At 39.0% G+C, this 24,136-nt stretch overlaps 1 protein-coding gene across 2 annotated transcripts in view; it reads right to left on the reverse strand.

Moving 5' to 3' along the window:
- il1rapl1a (interleukin 1 receptor accessory protein-like 1a) overlaps nucleotides 1-24,136 on the reverse strand; it is a 133,740-nt gene that overhangs the window by 13,818 nt on the left and 95,786 nt on the right. For both annotated transcript variants that reach the window (XM_073845600.1, XM_073845599.1), the window contains exon 7: nucleotides 1,132-1,264. In XM_073845600.1, coding sequence (XP_073701701.1) covers nucleotides 1,132-1,264 — 133 coding nt within the window. The remainder of the gene's footprint in view (nucleotides 1-1,131; nucleotides 1,265-24,136) is intronic.

The raw sequence follows: 24,136 nt of genomic DNA on the forward strand, positions 1-24,136 counted from the left end.
AACAGTGATTTATTTATATGGCTTTTCCGATGCCCTATTCACTCTCATAGACAGCCTGTTGTGAGCATCGGCTAACTGACCCCAAATTTCGGACAGCTGGACACAAACCGAGATGAAATATGCAAGGTACGTTCACACTCGGTATCATGATTCAATACACTTTAGGTCAATATCACACCGGAGTTCTCCTTTAACTAAAGTTAACAAATGACACCGTATTGTGAAGTGTTACCAATATTTTTAATATGAATGAATTTGTATTTAACATGATAACTATTTCATTAAAACATTGTAAGTTACTAATTCTAATGATTAACGTACATTTCCTCAGTTATTCAAACAGCAGCTACAGTAAACGAGCAAAGAACATTTACGTGATCAAAGAACATGATGACTGACTAGCGCGAGTATAAAAAGACTCCTATTACAATCAGTGAAGATATCTAATCTAAATAAATCTCTTATACTTACACCGCACATACATCTGCACTTTGTTGTTTATGGTGAGAGAATTCGTAAGAGAGCAACACCAAACAAACTCCGGTTTTTCAGCGATTATTCATCTGAACGCCTCTGATTGGCCATTGCATTCATAAACTCAACAAAATCGTCTGTGATTGGTTATAACGCACAGAACTGTAAAATGCGTAAAAAGACACCCCAATACTAAGCCTCAACATTAATAAAATACTACTACTAAGTTACTACAAATAATAATAAATACTATCGTCGACTATCTCTCATACTATTGTGTAGTACATGCATAGTATTAGTAACCCTTCATGGTTTTGAATGATTTATTTACCATGGTATTTACTGAACTCCAAAGTATGGCCAAAATGCTTTTTGCCACGGTGCAGGAAGACTGTATTGAAGGAAAACTATTAGACAAACCTTTTTCTTGCTGACCTATTTGACTAGTTCATTTGTTATTGAACAGCATGACTAATGGTTTACCAGCTAAACTATCGTTAGCTGTGAATATAAATATTAAATGACTGTAATTTGCATGCAATTCTAATGTTTGCATGTTTTCAGAATGATAACCTTACACAGGCAATTTTCTCAGGGGGATGTTTTGAGTTTTGTATCGCACAACATGTTTACTCTCGCCTCTCTGCTCCTTCTTACTTGATTTCACTCTCTCGAATGCGGCTCTGGTCCATGTCCTCGATGAACTTCTCTCCTTTCATCCAGTAAACAAGCGGACTGATGTCCCCACTGTACCCGAAGAAGGCTCGGCACGTCAGATTCAGCATGCTTCCTGCAGGGGAAAGGAGGTTTGTGATTACACACTGATACCAAACTTCCTTCTGTTTTGATCCAATAGTTCCTCTGCTCAGGGCTTGTTGCCCTTTACGTTGGCCCATACTGTGTTCGTGAGGCCAGAGATACTTTCCCTGCACTGGCCACTAGGGGGTCCCGCTGTAATCAATGGCAGCTGACAAGCTCACAATGGTGTCTTGTAGGTTAATGAGACTCACCAGTGTGCTTGAAAAGCAGAAACATAATCAGGGAGCTTTTTCTTCACAATACAGTATAGTTGAAGACTTTTTTTCTCTTTAGAGGATATAAAATCCAATGCATTCTCAGTTCTCGGAATTGTATTTCTTCAAGATTTCCTTGAAACACTTTTAAAGCATTAAAATCAGATCTTTTCTGCTAAAGCCAGGGTCTTCAACAGGGGGTCCGTGAACCCTCGCAGCATGCCAATTATTGTTTGATCGCACAAAGATTTTTGTTAAAAATGTGAACCAAATAAGCACCAAACTATATTATTATGAGCCAGTAATAAAATGCTATACTCACTTAAATACAATATGTAACAGTAGTTCTCTGGCAATTCTGAATCTGCATAATTGCGACTATTTTTCTCACAATTCATATTTTTTCCCCATAATTCAGACTTTTTTTCTCAGGATTGTGAGTTTATATCTCCTAATTGCTAGTTCCTTGCAAATCCTTGAACTGAAAAAGTTTGAAGAGCCCTGTTTTAAAGTATTTATATGGTGTACAAGTGATTGATATCCACCCTTTCCTCCTGATGGCATTTTAAATGTAGTTTTTCCCCTTTACTTTGAAATGAATGTCTTAAAGGGGTAATTCACCCAAAAATGAAAATTCGGTCATTAATCACTCACTCTCATGTTGGTCCAAACCTGTAAGACCTTTGCTCATCTTCAGAACACAAATTAAGATATTTTTGATGAAATCTGAGAGCTTTTTGACCCTGCATACCACATTCAAGCGCCAGAAAGGCAGTAAGGACTTTGTTAAAATAGTTCATTAGACATAAGTGGTTCAACCATAATGTTATAAAGCTGTCTATGCAGGGTCAGAAAGCTCTCAGATTGCATCAAAAATATCTTAATTTGTGTTCCGAAGATGAACGAAGGTTTGGAATAACACTAGGGGGAGTAATTAATGATAGAATTTTTATTTTAGGGTGAACTATCTTTTTAAAGATTACTTTTAAACACTTTCAAAGCATCTAGATCAGTGAAATCTATACTTCTAAAGCAATGGTCTTCAGCAGGGGGTCTGCAAACCTAAAGGGACTGGGCAATTATTGTTTGATCTCAAGCTATTTTTTGTAAAAAAAAAATAAAGCACCAATGAGAAATTGCATTAAAAATACAAATGCAAAACTGAGAACTACAATCTCTTACACTGTGTGTTTATTTCAGTGCATGAACATGTTTATCCGCAGTGGTTTGAAGTGCTGCTTCTTTCTTTCTTTAGTTGCGGTTGAGTGGTATTTCTGCCTTAATGTTGTGATGTTTGTCAGTTGTTTGACGTTAATTAGGCATGTCTTTAGACTACCAACGAATAAGGCCCAGCACCAGGGAAGATCTTGCTCCGGGCCCCCAAACAAACCAGAAATAGCGTCTGTCTCTCACCAGGACGTGAAGTACATGTGGAGCATCTGATCAAAGAGATACTGAGACCATGAGTCTGTAAAACAGCACCATTAAGTCACAGAAATTTAACTGATACTGTGTTTGATGTATTGTTGACATAATAATAAACACAGATTGCATTCATGGAATGTTAATGTTCAGACATTCACAGTTTGAGACCTTTAAACCAATTACATTTACATTTAATCATTTAGCAGACGCTTTTATCCAAAGCGACTTTCAAATAAGGCAAAACACAAGCTATTTATCATACAGGAGCCAGCAACATTAGCAGCGCCGCAATACTGGGTTTCAAGAGTAAACAAAATCTAGAGCACAAGTGTGACTGCAGAAGTAGAAAAAAAACAAGATTTGAATTTGTATTTGATTAGGATGTCAGCGGAGCAAGACTGAGAGGGGTGAAACGTGGGCCGTCACCGGTCGGTTAAAGACCAAATACACTGCCGTTCTCAAATTGTGCTAGCTTTAATTGAGCTACTTTGACGCCTGGCCAATACAGCATTGCAGTAGTCCAGTCTTGAGATGACAAGATCCTGGATTAGCAGCAGATCTGTATGTACACATTAGAAAACCCTAACGAACACACAGAAACCAACTAGCAAAACCAACACACTATTATTGTACAAACCAGAGTTTTTTAAGGACTCAAATCTGTCATTCTGTCATTCAAATCAGTATCTGTCTGATCTGTTCTAACTGATCAAAGTTATGTTTTTTATAGACAACGCTGAAAAATAGGACAGACTTCTAGCGAAACTTTCTGAATCCCAAACCCTTAACACATTATAAATGCTTAAGGTTGTATAACCTTCAAATTTCAAGACTTTTTTACAGCAATTATTTTAAAATCTTTGTCAAACCATCTTCCAAAGTTTGTCTGGACAAACTTTTTCTTCTCGATAATACAGTGCTTGCAAGGCAGTACAGATGTTCCTTTGAAATTTCTCAAACATTGTATTTGTTGTTCTTTTTCTTCTTTTCGTTAATAAAACCTTGCAATCATTTCGACCAAACTGTTATAGTTATATACACTACCGTTCGAAGGTTTGGGGTCAGTAATATTTTTTAAATCAAATTTTTTATTGAAATTTTTTAAATTTCAGCAGCCATTACTCAGTCTTCAGCGTCACATGATCCTTCAGAAATCATTCTAATATGCTGATTTGACATTCAAAAACTTTTATTATTATCAATTCTGACAGTATTATTGTGAAAACTGTGATAAACATTTTTTTACAGGATTCTTTGATTAATAGAAGATGAAAAACATTTATTTAAGATGTTTATGATTTCAGCCTGTTTACTTTTTAAGAAATCTAAGAATGTTGTCAGAATGTTCAGAATTTAAAATGTAACTGTGACAGTGTCATCATAACATTCTGAACATTTTTCTTTCTTACATCTATTTGCATACAGAATTCTGATTAGTTTCTCCTGTCGTGCCTGTATAATCAAAACAGTGTTGCATTGCATGTTTATTTTTATGCATATCTGGCAGAAAATCAGATGTGTCCTGATTGAGGACATTCTGATGCGTCATTTCTTAACACATAACCCAAGCTTAACCAAAAAATCTAACACTGTTCATTTGCTGCCTTGAAAGCACTGACATTTCCTTCAGAAAATGCAAATCTAGTTGTTGTCTCCTCTGTTATCATCACAATCTCGTCTGCCTCCTAATCAGAGGATAACGCAGTACAGATATGAAATAATTTAGCAATTTCAATACATCATTTAAGAAGGAAGGAAGAAAAAACTGATGTTTAATAAAGTCTGCCACCAGAGAGAGCTCTAAGCTCTATTCAGGGCCATTTTGCTGTTTTAAGTGTGTTTTTCAATGCGTTTGAATGAAAGACAAGTACTGAGCTGTTTGCTTGCGGTGTTTCGCTCCATTTACCAACAGAGCCGAAACACTGACCAAGCATTCCTGTAAAAACACGCACACACACACACACACACACACACACACACACACACACACACATACATACAAACATGCAGGTCTGAAGGCAACACACAGCCATGAATGAACGAATAGAGACCTATGTTAACATTATGACCTTCACTCAGAATTCACTTCACTTAAAGAAAGAATCTCCCAGCGCTGTGCTTCAGCAGACTGAATGCACATATTTCTTTGTATCCATCTTTTTTTTCTCCCCTCCTCCAATTCTTCACCTGATTTGTTCCTCAGCAGTGCAACCCAACGGGGACGTGTAAGACTTTAATTATCTGTATAGAATAGGGCTTTGTGAACAGGTACTCCTCCGCAGATCCTTTCATACTCCCTGTCCTCCCCTCATCCTTTCTTTCTGATGTCATAATAGAGACCCTGCCTCAGCACCTCTCTCACCGACGTTACGGCGTGCGTGTCTGACACTGAAAGAGTGTGCAAATGAGAGAGAAAAGACAATTAGTACAGTTTAATCCGTTTTTTAGAGCTCTGAGCACATTTGAATTGTAAAGGGAGATTCGTGAACAAAGAGAAAGTTTTCTATTATAAAACACAGACTTACACACACACATTCGATTTCAGAGCAAACTATTCTAGAGGTATTAAAACGGTCTCTACAAAAGCACACACACACACACACACACACACACACACACATACTGACACATATGTGTCCCCTCCCCCTCACACAGGCGGCATTTCTCCAGAGGATCTGTTTCAATCTCCAAAATAAATCCAAATCCAGATATATCAGCGCGTCAGCAGGCCCTTACGTATTCAACCCACTGCTTCTATTCTTCTCTTTCAGCATTCTCTCGCTCTCAGTACAGCTTTCTTCCGCTGACAGCGGGATCAAACTCCGTCAGACCCCTGGGAGATCATGTGTGGAAATCGCACGCATCACGTGACTTCCTGTTGGTACGTGACTATAGTACAAGGCTGATTAACTGCAGTGGGCAGTTTTGGAGATTAAATTACATTAGGATGGACTGTAGAGTCAATAGGAGAGTCAATTCAGTTCATTCAATTGTGAGAACCAATGCAGTTTCCCTGGTTTGCCTGCTTAGCAAAAATAGCTGTGTATTCTGACAGAAAAATGGCAAGCAACACATAAAATGCATATATTATACAGTTATATTTATATGTATATTTATATACAGTTCAAACATTTGGGGTCTGTAATATTTTTTAATGTTTTTTTAAAAAAAAAGTCTTATTTGATCAAAACAGTAATATTATGAAATATTGTTACAATTTAAAATAGCTCTTTTCTGTTTTAATATATTTATGTAATTTATTCCTGTAATGACAAAGCTAAATTTTTAGCAGTCATTATTACAGTCTTTAGTGTCACATGATCCTTCAGAAATAATTATAATTATTAATTATAATTTGGTGTTGCTGCGGTTGTACTACTTAAACTGTGATAAATTTTTTTTGCATTTCAGGATTCTTTGATGGGATAGTTAAAAATCGCATAGTTTTAAACAGAAATCTTTTGTAACATTATAAATGTCTTTACTGCCACTTTTGATAAATTTGATGCATCCTTGCTGAATGAAAGTAATAATTTCTTAAAAAAAAAAAAAATATTGACCCCAAACTTTTGATTGGTAGTGTATAAATGTATATGTATACCAAAATATGCATGTGTATACCGACACCAAGCAGGTAAAGTTACAGCGGGAGTCCGCATTTCTCTAGCCTCCCCTGAGCCCATTGAGTTTTAGTAGACACCTTAAAGCATGTGGTGAGTTCGGTGGGGGGTAATTGAGAATGAATGGGGGAAAGTCATGTGAGAGGAGGTGATATGATTGGATATGACTGATTATGATCTGCTATTAGGGATGTAACAATATAAAAAAATCTCGATATGAAGTACACAATATGATTTTTATTGCGATATTTAAAAAAAAGTCAAATGAAGACTTGGAAAAAAATTTAAATTTTGTACATTTTAAAGTTAAATTATTCTATCTAATGAACTTTGAGTTAATAATTAAGAGCTCCAACCCATGTTCTTAACTAAGAAAACTTAAGTCAGAAAAAAAGTCAGTAAATTGACTTGTACCTGACCTTTAAAGGAGACTCAACCCTCTTTTTATTTGTATGTACAGTGTTTTAGGAAGCCAAACAAATTAGAATATAATAATAGAAATGACAACAATTTTATATTATTGTTATTCCTATGACAGTAATAGCTATATATTGTAAAACAATTGCACTGTAAAATAAATGAAATATTATATCTGCTTTACACTACAGTAGGGAAATTACAATACTTCTTTCTACACTTGAAAGAGTTATTCTGAATTCGGACTGCAGTAACATTACCCATTTAAACCGCTAGCTGTCATACTGCAATTCATCCTGCACTTTTAAGCTTTTATTTTGACAGAAACGGCAGTAGAGCTTTTATTTTGACGGAAAACTCTGGAAGTTGTGTTCCCAAACGCGCGCTAAACTAACAGCACATGCAATAAACAAGTTCGCTACATTCACTGTGAACTGAACCGTTCTGAAGCATGGAAAACACCGGATCACAAGCTGATAGTCTGAATGAAGTGTGCGTTTCAGTTTTGAGCGAAAAAAGAAGGAATTATGCATCTTTTTGCTTTCTTTTTTCATTTGTTTGACAGATACTGTGCCAAAGCATAATGGCCCAAAACAATCTCAGGTTACTTGACTGTAACCTTGTTCCCTGAGAAAGCGGAACGAGATGCTGCGCTGCTAAGCGCATTGGGAACGTCTTTAGAAGTGACCAGCTGTGAATATTGTATGTAAAACGTCAATATAATTGACTAAACGGCATTATAGCCTCGATTGGTGACGTCACCGGAGCGCACGCGCACGAGGCTATAAATAGATGAGCCACAGGTGCATCGTCAGGATATTTTGTCTGAAGAGCAGTCCTGGGACATCTTCAGCACGGCAAAGTAGCGCAGCATCTCGTTCCGCTTTCTCAGGGAACAAGGTTACAGTCAAGTAACCTGAGATTGTTCCCTTTTGAAAGCTACAGTCGATGCTGCGCTGCTAAGCGCATTGGGAACGAGAATACCCACGCCGCCGTGCTTGAATATGTCTGGACTCCTACGGTTGTGCAGGTGTGTTTCACAAGAACGCAGGAAGACCTAGACATTAGCTTGTGATGTCGACTCAAGGACGCGAGAGCCCGGAGTGGCATGAACATCCAAGCTATAAAATCTTATGAATGTGTGCGGAGAGGACCAGCCTGCCGCATCACAAACTTGTTGTAGGGGAGCACCCCTTGCCAACGCATTGGACGAGGCGACCCCCCTGGTGGAGTGAGCCCTAAGGCCTATAGGCGAAGCTTGACCGCGCGCCTCATAGGCAAGAGCTATAGCATCCCTGACCCAATGAGAGATGGTCTGCTTGGTGGCAGCTGCTCCTCTGTTATGGGGGCCATAACAGACGAAGAGTTGCTCCGACTTACGCCACTGGCTAGTGCGGTGGATGTAAGCCTGAAGAGCGCGGACTGGACACAGTCTATGAGAATTCTCCTGCTCCGGCGTTGTGAACGGTGGAGGACAGAAGGCTTCTAAAATGACCGGATGTACAGCCGAGAATGGCACCTTGGGCAGATAATCAGGATGAGGATGCAAAATCACTTTCACCAATCCTGGGGCAAAGTCTAAGCAGGATGGCGCGATAGACAGAGCCTGCATATCCCCAATTCTTTTTAAGGAAGTTATTGCCATAAGAAAAACCATTTTAAGAGTCAGAAGTTTGTCAGACGCTGATTCTAAAGGTTCAAACGGGGTTTCAACCAGACCCTCAAGGACTATTGCTAAGTCCCAAGAAGGGATCTTGGTTTTGACTGGAGGCCTCAGTCTCCTGGCCCCACGAAGGAAGCGGGAGAGCAGAGGGTGCCTCCCAAGCGGTTCCCCATCAATTAGGGCGTGGCAAGCCGAAAGAGCGGCCACATATACCCTAAGAGTAGCGGGGCAAATGCCTGATGATAATTTCTCTTGCATGAAGTCCAACACTGAAGCAATCTGGCAGTTAACTGGATCTACATTGTGTGCAGCACACCACCTTTCAAAAATACCCCATTTAACGGCATAAATCCTCCTAGTGGAGGGAGCCCTAGCACTTAGGATGGTCTCAATAACGGCAGGTGAAAGCCCCGTGTCCCTCAGTTGGTTCCCCTCAGGGGCCAAACATGAAGATTCCACAGGTTGGGCCTGGGATGGAATATCGTTCCCCCCGCCTGCGATAGAAGGTCCCTCCTCTCCGGAATCGCCCAAGGCGAGCCGTCGAGGAGAGATATTATCTCCGAGAACCATACTCTGTTCGGCCAACGCGGCGCTATCAATAAGAGGCAAGAACCTTGCTGGCGAACTCTGGCTAGAACCCCCGGGAGCAGAGAGACTGGAGGAAACGCATACAGGCGCATATTGGGCCATGAGTGCGCCATCGCATCCAGACCCAACGGAGCTGGGTGACTCAGAGAGAAGTAAAGGGGACATTGCGCTGTCTGTATAGAGGCGAAGAGGTCCACTTCCGCCTGATAAAATCTGGTCCATATCAGATTCACTACTTCCGGGTGGAGTTTCCACTCGCCCATCGGTAATGTCTGTCTGGACAGTAAGTCTGCTCCCACATTCAAGTGCCCTGGAATGTAAACTGCCTTGAGTGACAGGAACTTTCCTTGGGCCCAGAGAAAAATCTGCCTCGCTAATCTGTTCAGATTGCGTGAGCGCAGACCTCCCTGGTGATTTATATAAGAGACTGCTGCTGTATTGTCCACCCGCACTAAGACATGACAGCCCCTCAACTGATGGAGAAAGTATTTCAGAGCCAGAAATACAGCCATCAACTCGAGGCAATTGATGTGCCAATCGAGCTGATGACCCTCCCATTCCCCTTGAGCTGGACGACCATGTAAGACCGCTCCCCAGCCCGTCAGGGAGGCGTCCGTCGTTAGCAGTTTGCGACGACAGGGCGCCCCTAGAGTGGGACCCAAGGTAAGGAACCGGGGTCTGAACCACAGAGTTAGTGTACGAAGCCCGCGGCGCGTCACTTTTATTTGCCTTTGAGGATTGGCTCTTGGATGAAATCCTCTGGCTTTTAGCCACAACTGAAACGGTCTCATGTGCAACAGCCCCAAAGGAATCACCGTGGATGCTGAAGCCATGAAGCCTAACATTTTTTGGTACTGAAGAACAGTACGGTTTTGACCTAGCTTGACTTTGCTCATTGTCTGCCGAATGGTCTCGATTCGAGCGGGAGACAGCTGTGCCCGCATCGTGATCGAATCCCAAACGATACCGAGATAAGTCGTTCTCTGGGCAGGAGAAAGAACACTTTTGTTGGTGTTGAGTCTCAACCCTAGAGAAACTAAATGAGCCAACACGATGTTTCTGTGTTGAAGCGCCAACTCTCGCGATTGTGCCAGTATTAACCAGTCGTCGATGTAGTTCAAAATGCGAATGCCCTGGAGTCGTAATGGAGCCAGTGCTGCATCCATGCATTTTGTGTATGTGCGGGGTGACAAAGCTAGGCCGAATGGAAGAACCCGAAACTGGTACGCTTCGCCCCCTAAAGCGAACCTCAGGAATTTCCTGTGTTGTGGCAATATTTGTATGTGAAAATATGCGTCTTTTAGATCGATCGTGACGAACCAATCGTAATGTTGAATCTGCGTCACGACCATCTTGACAGTTAACATCTTGAACTTGAGTGCTTTGACTGAACGGTTTAAGCCTCGAAGATCTAAGATTGGACGCAACCCCCCATCCTTCTTGGGAACCAGGAAGTATCTGCTGTAATAGCCTGACTCTCTTTCTGGAAGAGGAACATGTTCTATGGCCTCCTTGCTCAGAAGAGTTTTCAGCTCTTGTGACAGTACGTGCATCAGCTCCGGTTTCACGGAAGTGTAAACCACGCCGTTGAAACGCGGAGGACGACGACTGAACTGGATTCTGTATCCTATCTGTACTGTGCTTAATACCCACTCTGAGATGCCTGGCAGAAGTTTCCACGCTGCCAGACTCTCTGAGAGTGGTATTAATTTTACTACTTCCTTTTGAGGGGATGTTAGATGTCCCGCGTCCGGAATGACAGCCGAAAACGACGGAACATCTAACATTTCTCTGGAAACCGCTGCCCCCCGAGGCACGAGAAGTGGCGGGGATGGAGAGGTTTCGTGAGGGTATCGGGGAGAGGCGAGTTTTAAATGTTGAACGCGCCCCATCCCGCGGGGGGCTACCCCCACTAGATTGGGCGCCAGACCATCAGGACTTTCTCTTTTTGTTGATAATAGTCCTGAGATCTGGCTTAGGAGGTTGTTGAGCGCGGCGAGCCTGTCCCCAATCTTTACGAGGGGGAGCACGCTGAGCCACGCTCTGCTTTTTGACCTCCCTGGATGTTGAAGGACCGGGACGGGGCTGGGTGGCAGACGGCCCCTCCCCTTGAGTGCGGCGAGGAAGAAACTGAACAAACGCTTCCTCGTGTTTCTTTACCTCTTTATATCTTTCGACAACGGTGTTAACCGAGTCTCCAAATAGTCCAGAGGGAGAAACGGGGGCATCTAACAGGAACACGCGATCCTTTTCTTTTATTCCTGTCAGATTCAACCATAGATGTCTCTCCGTGCTGACTAAAGCGCTCATAGATCGGCCGATGGCACGAGCCGTTTGCTTGGTCGCACGGAGAGACAAATCTGTGGCTCGACGAAGCTCAGTGAAAGCTTCATCGTCGATTGTACTGCCCGCACTCAAATCCTTCAACAGATCAGCCTGGTATGCCTGTAACACAGCCATTGTGTGCAGCGCAGCACCAGCCTGACCTGCAGCCTGATAAGCTTTTCCCACCGAAGCCGAAGTTGTTCTACACGGTTTAGTGGGGAGGGTAGGTTTCTTTAAAGACGATACTGATTCGGGTGAGAGATAGCTCGCGAGCGTCTCTTCGACCCGAGGCATCTCCATATATCCTCGTGACTTCGCACCCACGATAGCCGAGAATGTCGACGTCGATGGCACAAAGACACGAGAGGTATATGGTTTACTCCATGACTTGGACAGCTCGTCATGGAGGTCCTCGAAAAAGGGGAGAGGTTTTTGTTTCTTCTCCCCTCTGCCACCGGACAGAAACCTATCCTCAAGCTTGCTACGTTTGGGGGTCTCTTGTTCATCTGGCCAGTCAAGCTGCAACCTGTCCACAGCGCGAGTGATCACCTCCAGCAATTCCTCAACAGATTTTCTATCGCGAGAAGAACGCTCAGAGGCTGGCGGCTCGCGATCTGATGAACCAAGAGATATGTCATCCCCTCCGTGAACCGAAGAAGCACCGAAGCGCGCTTCGAGATCACGAGAAGGAATGTCAGGATTTGGTGACGCAGCAAGCGAAAAGGACGAACCCGTCTCTTGCTCGTCAAGCAAATCCATGCGAGAGCCCCACGATTGCAATGCAGGTGCGGAGTGGAAATAATTAAGACGAGTGCGAAGCATCTTGACAGTTAACAGGTCGCAATGCTCACACCCGCCCTTCTCTATCGCCATGACCGCGTGCTGTTCCCCCAAACAAACAAAGCAATAATCGTGTGTATCCATCTCGGTCATGGGACGCGAGCATGGAGGAACACAACGCTTACCTGCTTGTTGACTCATGATGCTCTTTTCCTTCTTTTTAAACTCTTAAAATAAGAAGAGAGAAAAGTGAGAAAAAGAGTGACGTTTCTGCGTTCTGCTTAGTAAAACTAACTCCTAACAAAATCAAGGATGAGTAAGAGAGAGAGTTTTCCGACGCACACAACACACAGAGTGATCTCTGAAGACAAAAGACCTGACGATGCACCTGTGGCTCATCTATTTATAGCCTCGTGCGCGTGCGCTCCGGTGACGTCACCAATCGAGGCTATAATGCCGTTTAGTCAATTATATTGACGTTTTACATACAATATTCACAGCTGGTCACTTCTAAAGACGTTCCCAATGCGCTTAGCAGCGCAGCATCGACTGTAGCTTTCAAAAGGGAACACAATTTTAAAGACATTTCATGTTAGACTAGAAAGTTTAAATATATATAAAAAATAAATAAATTTTTTTGCCCGGAAAACCTATTGTTTCATATTGTCATATGACCACAATGATATTAACAGTTCTGCTATCGCGATACCATGACATTGATAATACCGTTATATCTCTATTGGCTATAATTAGTCTGAATGAACAATATAATGGCGTTAATGTGAAGACTAATTAGAAAAAAGTAAGTAAACAACTTCAACACTTAGATATCACCAATTTGTCAAGTCAGAATCAAACTTCAAATGGCCTGAAAAACATGATCTGTGTTTTTTTTGTGAGCAATCAGCTTGTTGAAATTGAAAAGATAGATCTCTGTATCTGTGACCAGTGTTTACCGATCTCTGATCATCTGAAAATAAGTTTATTATGAAAAGGAATAGCTGAACAGTTCATAAAAATAATATATAATTGTTTAAATTAAATATATATTTTTAAATTGTAGCTGCATAGAGTTATTATTTTGGAATCAATGTAAATGCTTAATGCCACTGGTATATATGTATTGTGATCCATGTATTAAAAAGATTCAGGTTTGCAATGACATGAGGGTGAGGGTGAATAGTTGACTATTTCTTTAAAGGTATCTTTTTATATTTGAATTTAATAGGACTCTCTTCAGTTTCCTTTAGCTTCTAAGCGCCAGCAATGAGGACTGTGTGTTCAAATCCCCAAAGGAAAGATAATAAACTCTGGATATCTGACAGACTGCCAGGACAGACACAAATGAGGTGTTTTTGGACTGCAAATCTGATTTGATCTGATTATTCTTTCGAGCTCAGGCTAGGAAAATAAATAAAAATGGCAGTTTGTTCAAGTATATGTAACTCCCAACAGTTTCTAGATGATTGACTGTGAAACGCTGTGTGTTTGACACGTGTGAGTGTGTGTGTGTGTGTGTGTGTGTTTAATACTCTTCTTCTCTGAATGCAGGTGAGTATGAGTCTGTTAACAGACTGACAGGTGGTTTATGTATGGTTTAAGCTACGCCTGAAACTAAAACTCAGCAGAAGGAAGGATGGGTGTTGTGGAATGTCAGATGAAAGGATTTCTTCTAACTAAAGTGAAGGACAGAAAGGACAGAGATCAAACAATTTAGAGAGATGCAGGGGATACACAGTCAAGGGTTAAGCATCAAAGAGCGCTACAAAGACGGATTCAAGTAGAGAGTGAAATGATACTTTATTTGTTGTGTCTCTATGCAAGAACAGGTAATTGGTTACATATGCCATTTATCTCCACATCTACATGAAAGACTTTTGACTATCTGTGTCCATTTTTCTGTTACTCTGGCCGAGAACATCAAACTTAGAAATAATGTCTGCTTTGAACCTGAAACTCTGGCCAAACTAAATATTACTTACTACTAACAGAAAACAAATTCAGTTGAGTAAAAAATTTACATCCCCTTTCAGAATCAGCAAACTGTTAATTATTTTACCATAATAAGAGGGATAATACAAAATGCATGTTATTGTTTATTTGGTACTGACCTGAATAAGATATTTCACATAAAAGATGTTTACATATTGTCTACAAGAGAAAATAATAGTTGAATTTATACAAATTTTCAAAAGTTTACCTCCCCATGATTCTTAATACTGTGTTGTTACCTGAATGATCTACACCTGTTTTTTTTGTTTAGTAATGGTTGTTCATGAGTCCTTTGTTTGTCCTGAACAGTTAAACTGCCTGCAATTCTTCAGAAAAATCCTTCAGGTCCCACAAATGTTTTGGTTTTCCAGCATTTTTGTGAATTTGAACCCTTTCCAACATTGAATGTAGGATTTTGAGATCCATCTTTTCACACTGAGGACAACTGAGGGACTCATATGCAACTATTACAGAAGGCCAAAACGTTTACTGATGCTCCAGAAGGAAAAACGATGCATTAAGAGCTGGGGGTGAAAACTTTTGAACAGAATGAAGATGTGTGCTTAAATATCTTTTTTTTTTTTTTGTCATTTAGTACTGCCCTTCAGAGGCTACAAAAGATACTTACATATTCCCCAGAAGACAAAATAAGTAAAATTTTTCCTGATCTTCAAGTTCTTAATGCATTGTTTTTCCTTCTGAAGCATCAGTGAGCGTTTGAACCTTCTGTAATAGTTGCATATGAGTCCCTCAGTTGTCTTCAGTGTAAAAAGATGGATCTCAAAATCATACAGTCATTGTTGGAAAGGGTTCAAATACACAAAAATAATGAAAAGCCAAATTTGTTGGACCTGAAGGATTTTTCTGTAGAGCAGCGGGCAGTTTACCTGTTCAGGACTCATGAACAACTATCACTAAACAACAACAACAAAAAAAAACACAGCTGTGGATCATTGAGGTAACAACAGTATTAAGAATCAAGGGGATGTAAACTTTGAAAGACGTTTTTATAAATTCAACTATTTTCTCTTGTGGACTATATGTAATCATCTTTTATGTTAAATATCTTATTCAGGTCAGTACTAAATAAACAATAACATGCATTTTGTATGATCGGTCTTATTTTGGTAAAATAATTAACATTTTGCAGATTCTGAAAGGGGGATGTAAACTTTTGACCTCAACTGTAACTGATAAAAAAACCCATTGGAAATGAACTGTAACTGTCGTCCCTGGTCCTAATCCCATGAGAAAATGCAGCTCAGGCATTCTGCTAAATCTCTCTGAATGAAAGTCAAACGGGTCTGGAACGACATGAGGGTGAGTAAATGATCACAGAATTTTGGGTGAACTTTCCTTTTAAAGGGCATGCAAAAAATTGGCAGCACACGAAAGGTCGTGGCGGCTCTAACAGGGTCATATGCATGATTAGAAACCGTGGCCTTGTGGACCCAAAATGTGGGACAAAGCACTCTGGATTGGAACGAACACTTCAGAATAGAGATAAAGCGACCTCTCCGTCTAGTTGTTCCTCTTTGGCGCTCTCTCTCTTTCTTAAATTAAGCTGAAAATGTATGTGCTCAAAAATGTGAAGCGGATAACTAGGTTGTTGCTCATTGGCTGTTCCAATCCCTCATTTGCCTACTGCACGTTACATACAAATGTTTATTAAACAAAGATTAGATTTGAATTAACAAGAAATGGCATAAAAAATAATCATTTAATTCATCACTTAATCCACAGCTGTGGCCAGATAGCTGCAAATGGACTTGTAAACCACTAATTTCTGGTTCCAGGCTATTTAGCCCAATAGGAGAAACACAGCTTTTGCACACATCCACTGCTTTTGTACTGTTCCTTTAAGGATATCAGTGTCCAATCTTACCCAATAATAAATTGAGATGTTTATTTAGAGAAATGCCCTCATCTCCCAATGGTTGCTTAGCAACAACTGTATTATTTTGGGCAAGGGTGATTAATATTAAGAAGTGTTCTCTGAATACCTCTGCACATATCCTCCCCACTTCTACGTTAATGTGCGTGTGTGTTTCTGTCTGTGTGTGTGTGTGTGTGTGTGTGTGTTTTGTGCCATCTGTGAGGAAGTAAAGCAAAGACACACAGTGAATACATTTCAATTAAGTTAGATTCTGTTTGGTTAACCCTTATGTTGATTTGAGATTGACTTTACTTTTTTGTTGTTTTTATGACTCAGAAGCCCGATGACTCACATAAATTAAAAATAAGAATACAAAAATAACAATAAGTTCATCTGAGCTAATAACAACCCAGTAGGTAGAGATACTGAAGCTTTTTAGCCACATTTATTTTTGAAAAATACAATAAAAGAAATTAAAATAAACAACTGACAGGAGTGCAAACAAAAAAGTTAGCATTTAAAAATGCATTGCATTTATTAATGCTTTGTATCTGGGTTTTCTGAGACTCCAAACAAAAGTAATGAAGCAATTTTTCATAAAGGACTGATGCATGTTATCAAGCTGAAATTTTGTTTATAATCAGATCTCGTAAGATTAGAACAAGCAATGGAGTTTCAACCAGATATTTCAATGTTTATTGGTATATTTTCAAGCCCTTGAGGGCTCTAAGAGCCCATACAGAACATGAAGGTTAAGATGAGCTCTCATCAGTCCAATTCAATATATATAATACAGATAGATGGTCAAGTCTTTCCTGCATTGTTCCTCTTTATCCGTTCATCTTGGCTGGCGACTGCATAGAGACACAGGAAGAAAGGTCACCTTTTGAACGTGAGTTTCCATGTTGAATGTGAGTCAGCCCAGTCTCTTTCTGTCTCGTTTCCCCCCCCGATTCTTTCTTTGTTTGTCTGCGATATTTGAGTTGCGCTTGTGTGCGCACACACATAGGTGTGTGTGAGTGCCCCTGTTGTCATTAATAATGTTTGGATGTGATGGGTTCACACACAGCACACTCTATCTGTCTCTCTCTATCCTTCACTCATCATCCCATCATCCCATCCTCTCACATCATCATCTGTTCCGCGTCTATGGCAGGGAGCATGAAAAATGATTTCGATAGCTCATCTCTCATAATAAGCATGTTTATAGCAAAGTAATGGCCATATACATCATACATATCACATATTACGCAGCAGCGTCAACAAATGCTGGAAATAACTAGTATTACACCAACAATATCCTCTTACCTGCTATATACTTCTGCATGTGAAAACTGCATGTGTTTAAGTCTGCATGCATGTGTGTGTGCCTGTATCTGTGCGTGTCCAATAAGATTTCTGCAGGAAGTGCTCAGCGAGGAGCGATTCCCTCCTGAAACGTTCTAAAAGCATTAAATATTCTTCCACCATCTCAGAATTCTGTCTCCATCTCTCAGAACCTCCTTGCATGTTCTTTAATGCGCTTCTTTCATTCAAAATCGCTCTCTCTCATTTCCACTGCAGCTCTTTCATTAGATGTCACCTGCAAACCACACCTGTATGCTACACACGAGAGATTTCGAGTATCCAGTATGTCAAAATTAGTGGAATATTTATTATTTGAATGATTATACGTTAATGTATAATTTTTTAAAGGATTTGCTCACTTCCAGAATAGAAAATTTCTGATAATTTACTCACCCCCATGTCATCCAAGATGAAAAGAAATTAAGGTTTTTGAGTAAACTATTTCAGGATTTTTCTCCATATAGTGGACTTCAATGGGGATCAATGGGTTGAAGGTCCAAATTGCAGTTTCAATGCAGCTTCAAAGGGCTCTACACGATCCTAGACGAGCAATAAGGATCTTATCTAGCGAAACAAACCAACATTTTCTTTAAAAAAAAAATTATATACTTTTTAACCACAAATGCTCAACTTGCACTAGCTCGACCTCATGCATTACATAATGACATTGGAAAGATAACGCTTGGTTAATTGTTCATCTGTGTTCTCCTCGGCTGGGATCCTGCAGAGCCCTTTGAAACTGCAATTTGGACCTTCAGCCTCATCATCTTGGATGATATGGGGGTGAGAAAATTATCAGGAAAATTTTATTCTAGAAGTTATGTATAGGTTTTTTTTTAATTATTCATATTCTTATTTCTACTGTTGTATGGTCATATTTGTTTATTTATGTAGCACCGTGGTCCTGCGAGACTTTATGTCCACACAGAGGAATGACAATAAAGCTCGACTTAACGTAAATTGACTTGAACTATTGCTTTAATGATTTGTTAATTTAATGTTAGCTTAATTAAATAAATTTTTTGTCAAATTTATTTATTATTTACTCTGTATTTATTTAAATTTATATATATAATTAATGCATTTTTTAACAATATTTAATATTCAATTTGTTAAAGTGAAATGAGTAATTTTTCCTACAAAATTTTAGTGCTGGGCAACGATCAATCAATATTTTCTGGCTGATCACGTGATTTCAACAAAGCAACCCACTCCAAGAAAAATAAATATTTTAAGGTCACTGCTATCAAATTAATTATAACATATATTTCAAAGTTTTTAGTGCTGGGCAACGATTAATCATGATTAATCGCATCCAAAATACACACACATGCATGTATATATTTAAGAAAAATATGTTATGTTTATATCTTAAATATATTTATTTAAAATATAAGTTATATGAATATAAATATATACATATTGAATATTTTCAAAATATATACTGTATGTGTGAGTCTTTATATATACATAATAAATATACACAGTACAAACACACATATTATATAAACAAAAACTTTTATTGTGGATGTGATTAATCACGATTAATCACGATTAATTGTTGCCCAGCGCTAAAAACTTTCAATAATGACTGATTGCAGAACAGCAGAACCATACGTCACAGCAGTCACACGGCAGCAGCGCCACGGCAGCAGGCTCAGACGGTAGTGGGCGGAGTCTCCTGCTGCAGCCCAATCAGGTCCCACAAAATATCCGTCCTAAATAGTATTCGAAAATAGAATTGGTATGTCCTAAAAAGTATTCCAAAGATTTCCGGACGGTCTACTACAATTTACCTTTAGAATTCGAAGTACGGATTAATGCGCACTCTAACGGCTATTATATTGCCCACAACACATTGAGTGTTGAACGAGGATTTGATTAGAACTACAAATACGCATAAAAAGTGTAAAAAACTACAAACATGGCGTATATGCGCGACCAACGGATGGGTAGAAAAATGGGGTTTAAGTTATAAATAATCAGTGTGTAACCTTATAAAAAAAATATATTTATTTAATGTTATTCGCGTTATATTTCATGTGCAGCAACATAATGAACTTTTATAATGGCAGAAACAAATGATGAGAGTCTGCTGGCCAAAGAGCCCTTCATGTTTCACTTTGAATTTAAGGATGATATGGACATTTCCTTAATGAGTGTGTGAACAAATCATGCCTCTGGATTAATTGCATGTTTAAAGAGTTAGAGATTTATTTTAGGTTTAAACTAATTTAGTTAGGTGAGTAATGTGTGGTTATTATTGTTGTTCAATGTGTGCCTTCTGTGCTATATGTTTTTTTTTGATTTTGTAATATTTTTTTTTGGAAAATCCAGTTTATGATGGGTATAGTGTATAGTACACGGTATTATGTACAATGAAAAAATTGGTTAATACTGAAATGATTAGGTAAAAAATATAGTTTAACTAAATAAAAACATTCTATTGCTCAAGTTTTGTTTTGTTTTTTGTTTGAGCTTTGTACTCAGTTTATACTGTTTAAAAATATATGGAAAAATATAGACGTTTTTCCTGAACGCGGAAGTAAGTCCGACTCTTAACTGAAAGAATGCTTTGCATTTCTGGTCTGCATTGTTTCTAGTCAAATTAGGGTATATTCCGAGCTAATAAACTAATGTTAAACCTATTAAAATGTTTTTAAAAAGCACATGGCTCCATAGCGCCATCACTTGGCAATGTCGCAATGACCGTAATTTGTCAGTGCCTCACTTTAATGAGTGTGTAGATGACACGAAGCAGCGGACGTTAGCTACATTAAAAACAGATGGACGCTATTTAAATGGGTTCCTATGGAGACCCGAACAGAAAAGCATTCAATCTGACGTTAGAATTCGTAATGGCGGCGCTCATCGTTTACTCAGGAAAAAGGTCTATAAGTTGATCATTATTTTCACCCACTTTCGATCTCAGATGGAGACTCCGCCCACTACCGTCTGAGCCTGCTGCCGTGTGACTGCTGTGACGTATGGTTCTGCTGTTCTGCAATCGGCCCTATCTCAAAACTTTGAAAACTTTAAACTGATGCTCATTCTTGCCAGCAGGTGTCATTATAAGTCTAAGATGGCATAAAAATGTGATTACTTCACTACAATTGTAACTTCATTTAAATTAAAATTGTATTTAGGTTCTCATGATTCTGCATACTTAGAAATACAAAAATGTAGTTTTTAAACTGAAATGAAACTGAATTGAGAAAAAGAGATGAAACTGAACAGTTGAACAGTCAATGACATTCACAACACGACAAAGTTTGACTCCACTGGGCTCTATTATACTAATTCAGCTAAGCAGCCCACAACGCGCACACCGCCTAAAAATGACTCATCATGTGGTCAGTGTGTCTCCAGTCGACGAGTAGTGTCCTGCTCTCTCTCTGCTCATTCTGAAGGCAGAACATGGTCAGAGCCACTACAATATGCTCCAATCTGCTCCTGTTTCCAACATGCCTGGATCCAGAGCCTCCGCCAAACAAACAGACGTTGCTCCATCCACCGCATACACACACACACACACACACACACACACACACACACACACACACACACACACGGTTCAGTTCGATGCACACACTAACAGACTAGCGCACATGCGCGAACAAGCATATCTCAGTCCGTTACATATATTAAAGCGGGCTGCATGCGTGTGTTAACATGCACAAGGAGCTCGGATCAACACACACACGCGCGGAGAAATCCAAAAGAAGGCCCACTGAATGTTTCGGCACCATATGGAGCGGCTATTGTTGGGAGACAACAGCAGATAATTAGCATAGAGGATTTGCATTTATGAGAGCGACTTCCATTCAGAGCGTAAACAACATAGCATCATAATGCTGACTATAGCAGCTATCTGTCTAGCAGGGGAACTCCTTTCTCAGGCGTTAACACGCACACACAAATGCTGCTGCTGAGTTAGCGCATAACTGCATGGCATGAGTTTAAACATTCTCGATGAGTCTCTTTTAGTAACAGTTTGACGTCTTTTCAATAACACAAAACAGTTCATACATTTGTTGAAACTGTTTTGCTTGTGTTTTTGTGAGTAAATCCATTACAACGACTCTCTTTTTCTTGCACAAACACAATTCGAATACATAAACCACACTGGCTGTGTTTGGAATAGAATACTACCGTACTGCTTACTCTGCAGTATACTGCATGCTGCCTATTACAGTATTTCAGAAAGACAGCACACAGTGTTTCACAATAATAAGAGGAAAATACATGGATTAAAAGTGAATTGTGCCTCTTATTTGCATGCACTTTCTGCTATTGCTCTAGCACCCAATTCAGTAGCTGAATTTAAGTGCTACGTTGTGGAGGGTTCAGCAGTGTACCTCAATTGGGGATTTTTTTGCTGGGAGTGTAGAGCAATTGGCTCTTTAAAATGCCAAAAGTACACACTGCTGCACCAAACACCTGGATATATGCCCGGTTTTAACGCTCTTCTACATAATTTGATCATTATTTGATGAATTAATTGCTGCCATGATCAATAAAAATTGTTCATAAACATCTCTTTAAAGTAGGATTCAATTTACTGCCAGCTTTCCATAAGCAGTAAGCCTACAAAATGTTATTGTCAGCGCTATTTGGTGCAAATTCTAATTGCATCAGATAGCACTGGCCTTTGTAAAATTGGTACATTAAACTATGCATCATACACAGCGGCATTTAAAAATTTAGAGTGAGTAAGATTTATTCATTTTTTTGTGGAAGAAATTAATGCTTTTATTTATCAACAATGCACTGAAATGACTTTAACAGAAAAGAAGACTTTTACATACTTTTTTTTGAAGTATCACAGTTTCCACAAAAATTACAAGCAGCAAAGCATTTTCAACAATGAAAATTAACATTTTTTTCTTGACCTCCAGATCAGTGTAAAGTTGAAGTCAAAAGTTTACATAAATCTTGCAGAATCTTTTAACAAAATAAGATGGATTATATGAAATACATGTGATTTTTTTTATTTAGTACTGACCTGAATAAGATATTTCACATAAAACACGTTTACATATAGTCCACAAGAGAAAATATTAGCTGAATTTATTAAAATTACCTTGATTCTTAATACTGTGATGTTACCTGAATGATCCACAGCTGCTTTTTTTTTTTGTTTAATGATAGTTGTTCTTCAGTCCTCTGTATGTCCTGAACAGTTAAACTGCCTGCTGTTCTTCAGAAAAATCCTTCAGGTCCCACAAATTCTGTGGTTTTTCAGCATTAAAAAAAAAAAAAAACCTTTTCAACAATGACAATGTGATTTTGAGATCCATCTTTTCACACTGAGGACAACTGAGGGACTCATATGCAACTATTACAGAAGGTTCAAATGCTCACTGATGCTCCAGAAGGAAAAACAATACATTAAGAGCCAGGGGTTTAACTTTTTGAACAGAATGATAATGTGTACATTTTTCTTATTTTCTTATTATCTTTATTTTTTTTTTTCATTTAGACCTACCCTTCAGAAGCTACAGAAGATACCTACATGTTTCCCAGAGGACAAAATAAGTGAAACTTACCCTGATCTTAAAATTCAAAAGGTTTTCAGCCCCAGTTTTTATCTGGAGCATCAGTGAGTGTTTGAACCTTCTGTAATAGTTGCATATGAGTCCCTCAGTTGTCCTCAGAGTGAAAAGATAGATCTTATAATCATACAGTCATTGTTGGAAGGGGTACACCAAATACACCAAAATGCTGAAAAACCACATAATTTATGGGACCTGAAGGATATTTTTGAAGAACAGAAACTGTGGATCATTCAGGTAACAACACAGTATTAAGAATTAGGTGTATGTAAACTTTTGAACGGGTTATTTTTTTAAAACAATTAATTTCTCTTGTGGACTATATGCAAATGTCTTTAGTGTGAAATATCTTATTCAGGTCAGTGCTAAATAAAAAAAATAACATGCATTTTGTATGATCCCTCTTATTTTGGTAAAACAATTAATATTTAGCAAATTCTGCGAGGTGTATGTAAAATTTTGACTTCAACTGTATTTAAATACTGCTGGCTACTGAAAATTTGTCATTTTAGGAATAAATTACTTTTTAAAATATATTAAAATGGAAAACATATTTTATATAGCAATAGTATTTCACATGTGTTTCACATGTAGCATGTCTTGTATTTTATGATCATTATAGTACATAATGAATTATATGCCTCGGTAACAAATAACTTTCAAAAACTTTTAAATGGTATTGCACATTGATATAGTGTACAGCACCTAGCAGAAACATCATTTGAAACTAGTGCCCCCTAAAAAACAAAAAAATAAAATAAAAATAAAATAGTGCCCCTTCAAGATGCCCTTTGCACTTGGTTATTTTAAGAAACACTTTGGTGCAACTGTTTAAATGTTTAATTCAGCGAGCGTTCGTCCTATTTCCATTTTTAATCCAGGTTTGTGCAAACATTTTGGCAGACCCTTCAAAAAGTGAGTCAACCAGACAAATCGTGAAAAACCATGATTGATATCGCCTCCGGTTTTTTCATCACCCTGGAAATAGAAGGTCAAGTCCAGTGCAGTGCATCACGGGAAACAATATTCCACGCAGTGTGCTCTGGTTATATACGCCACAT

Source organism: Garra rufa, chromosome 8 (assembly GCF_049309525.1).
Source record: "Garra rufa chromosome 8, GarRuf1.0, whole genome shotgun sequence".
Taxonomy (NCBI): domain Eukaryota; kingdom Metazoa; phylum Chordata; class Actinopteri; order Cypriniformes; family Cyprinidae; genus Garra; species Garra rufa.